The sequence below is a fragment of the Euphorbia lathyris genome, chromosome 5 (genome assembly GCF_963576675.1).
Source record: "Euphorbia lathyris chromosome 5, ddEupLath1.1, whole genome shotgun sequence".
NCBI classification, from domain to species: Eukaryota; Viridiplantae; Streptophyta; class Magnoliopsida; order Malpighiales; family Euphorbiaceae; genus Euphorbia; species Euphorbia lathyris.
This window is the reverse complement of record NC_088914.1, coordinates 42121319-42126175: the sequence shown is the minus strand read 5'-3', so window position 1 is coordinate 42126175 and position 4857 is coordinate 42121319. Positions and strand designations below refer to the sequence as shown.

At 33.8% G+C, this 4857-nt stretch overlaps 1 protein-coding gene across 1 annotated transcript; it reads left to right on the top strand.

Annotated features, from left to right (window-relative positions):
- On the top strand, positions 1-4265 carry LOC136230395 (probable beta-1,3-galactosyltransferase 2). Its single transcript, XM_066019462.1, has 11 exons — positions 1-448; positions 1158-1254; positions 1397-1470; positions 1576-1784; positions 1898-1961; positions 2446-2518; positions 2613-2731; positions 3066-3168; positions 3240-3352; positions 3456-3565; positions 3878-4265. Exons 1-11 carry the CDS (start codon positions 336-338, stop codon positions 4024-4026), a joined length of 1224 nt encoding a protein of 407 aa, XP_065875534.1. The 5' UTR covers positions 1-335; the 3' UTR covers positions 4027-4265.
- The last annotated feature ends 592 nt before the right edge of the window (positions 4266-4857 follow it).

Below are 4857 nucleotides of genomic sequence, written 5' to 3'. Positions count from 1 at the left end.
CGAGTTTGGTAAATTGAGGGAGAGAGAGGGAGAGGTTAGCGGTTAGTAATGGGTCTTCTCCCTCACTCACTTGTGTTGTGTTCAACGTCCCTTCCCTGCAAAGCACAATCCAGTATCTCTCTACTCTTTTTCTTTCTAGAGAGAGAGAGAGAGAACAATAAAGAAACAAAAGAACAAACAACTTCATACTGCAGATTCTGTTTTATTTCTTCTTTCTCTCCTTCCTTTCCTTCCATCTCAGTTTTCTTCTTCCTATTTTCAATTATTTCAGAGATGCTTTTCTTTCTTTCCACCAAAGCTATTGGTTTGTCATTCTGAATTGGGACAAAATTAACATGTCATTCAAGAGTAGAGGAGACCAGATTTCTTCTAAAACTTTTATATCACACAGATGGACTCTCTTCCTTTGCTTCTGCTGTTTTTGCGGTGGAAGGCTCTTCACCGATAGGTATTTCTTGATTTTAAATCATTTTTAAGTTATCATACTTCACTTTCCTCAACTCATATCCTCTCTTTTTTCTTAAGATCTATATATAGCTAGTTCTGAATTCTATGCTCATTTTTTTAACAGGTTTTCTTAACAAATAGGTGATTCATTTGGCATCCATCCTAATTTGGACTTCTCTTTTTCAAGTGTATTAATTCTAAATACGGTTAGATCTAAATTTCGATTTTAAGAAGGAAGCAACCCTTTAAATGGTTCTATTGTTAATTTGGTTTATGCTTTGTGAATTTATGTTCCTTTTGCAAATCACACTTCAATAAATCTGTTCCTTTTTTTGTTTTTCTATTAGTAGCATAATATTTTTTCGTAGTTTTAATCGAGTTACTAATATATGCTGGAACTCCGTACTCCATCAAAGTCTCTCTCTTCTTATTCATTCAATCTGCTTCCTCATTAATGGTTGGGAAACCCTCTGACATCTACTGTAAATTGCCATTATTTTTATTCAATTTATGGTATTTGTGACCAGAATGTCATATCCTATAAACTACTCTTGCAAGACCAAAAAGGGGAAAAACAAAACAAAAATTCTTCAATCATTTATTTCGGATTCAATTCATTTCTTTTTTAATCTGAATTCTGATCAAAATTGACTGATATACTTGTTATTTGCAATATGATGATTTGCTAATGGAGAAAAAATTGATGACAGGATGTGGACAGTTCCTGAGTCAAGACGTATCACAAGGACAACTGCAATGGAAGCTGAAAGTCTAAAGTTAGTTTCAGAGGGCTGTGGCATTCAAACTGTGGGTATCTACATCATTACTTGATGATATCTTTCTATTTTACCTCATTATATTACTCAAATGTTTCAACTCTTTTTCTCATAAATTCTTTTTAGTTTGACTTATCCAAATGTCTGCTTTTAATCTGATTTTGTCCCTTTAGTTTCATCAGAAAGATGTAAGGCGCGACTCTAGTGATATAATAGGAGAAGTTTATAAGACTCATAATGCTATTCAGTGAGTAGTATAGCTTGTGCTTTTAGCTTTTGCTTACTCATTTTATTTGGCTTAAAATGACATTTCTCTCGATTCAACAAGATTATGACAGTGTTCGTAATGCAGGACGTTAGATAAGACTATTTCAAATTTGGAGATGGAATTAGCTGCTGCAAGGGCAACGCAGGAGACCATTCTCAGTGGATCTCCCCTATCGGAAGATGTAAAGACTGGATCATCTAGAAAGAAAAGGTATTTAATGGTTATTGGAATTAACATAGCTTTCAGCAGCCGGAAACGAAGAGATTCAGTTCGTATGACATGGATGCCACAAGGTTTATAGACTTCCTTTTTCATTAAGTATGTCTATGGTATTACTTCTTGATGGTTAGATTTTTTTTTTTTTTTGCTATCTGTTGACACTTTTGTTTGGAAAAACTAAAATTAGGTGAAAAAGGGAAGAAACTGGAAGAAGAGAAGGGCATCATTGTGCGTTTTGTCATTGGTCATAGGTTAAAGTTCTTATTTCTGATCCTATTTTGTGATTGAGTTTTATGGCTTTATAAGTTTCTGCTAGATTACCTCTAATTTTGATTATTTATAGTTTTCAATATTTTTCCAGCCCAAAGTCAAGGGAAAACTTTTGCATTAGTATAAATTTTGGTTAAAAGTTCTATGTAATTGATGTGTTTGCATTTGAAAACAAACGTTATAGAAATTCATCACAACTTCCACGTTTACTATATTTAACAAAAAAATCAGAGTGTATAGTCTGAGTTATCATATGGCATTATCTGAGGCAAAAAGGTTTGTAATTTTATAATCTGAAATATAGTTTTATTTCTGAAATTCAAGAGTAACTTGATTATCTTGATTAATCTTATGAATTAAACTCTTGATATGTAGACATTAACCTGTGTAATTGACATAAGTCATTATTACTGCTGCTTGATTATGATTTGGTGCAAATAAATAAGGATTTTTTGTATTATTCAGTGCCACAACAGGAGGTATTTTGGACAGAGCCATTGAAGCAGAGGATAGAAAGCATGGAGATTTCTTGAGGCTGGTAAGGCTTTTTTTTTTCTTTCTATCCTAGTCCAGGACATATGGTCACTCAAAAAAGTAAATGTGTTATGTTTGTGATGCTACCTTGTGAGCAGGATCATGTTGAAGGATACCTTGAATTGTCTGCCAAGACAAAGATATATTTTGCTACTGCAACTGCTTTGTGGGATGCAGATTTCTATGTTAAAGTTGATGACGATGTTCATGTAAATATAGCTAAAATATCAAATTATTATGGAGAGTTGCCTCATTAGTGGTAAGAACAATCATTTGAAGATGTTTAATTTGGAATTCTTTCCCCAATTGTTAATCCAGAAGATTTAGATTATTTGACTGTACATGTCTCGTCATCTTTTGAAAATTTTGTGTTCTCTTAACTTGTGTTGTGGAGTATCTAGCCTATGTAACTTGATGCATATGGTCTTTTTCAGTTATCAGTCTCGATGAAGATATATTTTATCATAAAAAAATAATGTTTTGCAGTTTTGTATGGCGTACTTTTTAGAAAATACCATATATCTAAAATCCATTTCCTTGAAACTTGATGCAGCAACACTTGGAGAAACGCTAGTTAGACACCGGAAGAAGCCACAGTTATACATTGGATGCATGAAATCAGGGCCTGTTCTTAATCAGAAGTACGTGAAATATGTTGCATTTGTTTTGTTGAAAGAATGGAATTGTAGATCCTCACTATTTTGTGGAACAAGGGAGTAAGATAGCATGAACCGGAGTATTGGAAATTTGGGGAAGCAGGAAACAAGTACTTCCGCCATGCTACTGGGCAGCTTTATGCCATTTCAAAAGATTTGGCGACATATATATCGATAAACCAGTGAGTTCACTTCATTGAAATTTAAGATCGAGTCTACTCAAATGGAGCTATATTTCTGCCTACTAGGCACTGTATTCTTATGTTGGCGACATAATTATCTCAGGCATGTTTTGCACAAGTATGCAAACGAAGATGTCTCGTTGGGATCATGGTTTATTGGTCTTGATGTCGACCATATTGATGATCGCAGACTATGTTGTGGCACTCCTCCAGGTAATTCAGTAGTCATCTGAAATATTCAACGCCCCCCTTTTGTTTTTTTAAAATGTATTGTAATTTGTTTGGAATAAGATAGTTTTTTTTGAAGGAGTAAGATAGTTAGTGTCTTACAGTGCACACCAGCAATGAAAGTGATTGATAATGACACAATGTAATTATTTTTATTAAAAAAGTTTGGTGGAAGGCGAGGGGCTTTCTCCTATAAAAAGCTTAGATTTGAATGTTGTTAAGCTTCAGGCTTGCAACTTATTGTTTTATGGTTGTTTTTATGATGTTTTCATTATTGGAGTAATTTTAATACTACAGATTGCGAGTGGAAGGCACAGGCAGGTAATATTTATGTTGCATCATTTGATTGGAGCTGCAGTGGGATATGCAGATCTGCTGATAGGATAAGAGAGGTCCACCGGAGATGCGGAGAAGGTGAGAATGTTTTGTGGAGTGCAAGTTTCTGATAATATGCAAGTCTTTTTCTGTATTAATTTTGTTTTGAGTATAGAATACACAGGGATAGGGGTAGGGACAGAGAGAGAGAGAGAGAGAATAGAATGTGTTCCATTTTAACAAAGCATTGTTGGCTACCAATAGGAGGCAAAAAGCCTTGCCACAGTTTCAGTCAGCCATTCTGTAACTTACATTTCACATGGCTATCAAGCTAATAATAATACCAAATTTGTCATCCTCTTCACTTTTCAATTATGCATTATCCTCACCATAAATAGGTTCAAAAAAATATCAAATTTAAACCTTGATAACTTTTGTTGAATAATTGTCTCACCAAACAAGTTTCTTCACCCCAATTCATCCCCTAGAAATTGTTGCAGCTTTGGAAAGATGGGCTATTTAAAAGGTTGCCTCATAATTATATATATATATATATATATCACTGTAGCAAATGGATTTTTGTAAAGATGATGTCATTTTCAGTCCTCATTCATGTTGCTTATATTAGCTTCCTTGATTCTGTTATTTTTCCTTTCTATAAAACTGGCCCTCCCACAATCCGCTTTGCCTCAAACCTCCACTAAATCATAGTTTATATCTAACACTATTGGAAAGGCTTAAACAACTATTTATTCAACTCTTCATTTTTCCAAAATGTTATTTTTTTTATCCTTAATTTATTATTTAGTTTATATTTGTCTCCCGAACTATTTAAAGTATTGGTATTTACCCCTTAGCTATCCAGTGATAACATTTGCTCCATGACCTATCAAAATTAATGAAATTTCCACTAATGTGGATTGTCTGACGTAAATGTTAACTTACAGTTTCACATTGGTTGA

Coding starts and splice junctions, on each gene's coding strand:
- LOC136230395 (XM_066019462.1), top strand. CDS start 336: ATGTCATTCAAGAGTAGAGGAGACCAGATTTCTTCTAAAACTTTTATA. Junction 449..1,157: donor GGAAGGCTCTTCACCGATAG/GTATTTCTTGAT, acceptor AATTGATGACAG/GATGTGGACAGTTCCTGAGT. Junction 1,471..1,575: donor AAGACTCATAATGCTATTCA/GTGAGTAGTATA, acceptor TTCGTAATGCAG/GACGTTAGATAAGACTATTT.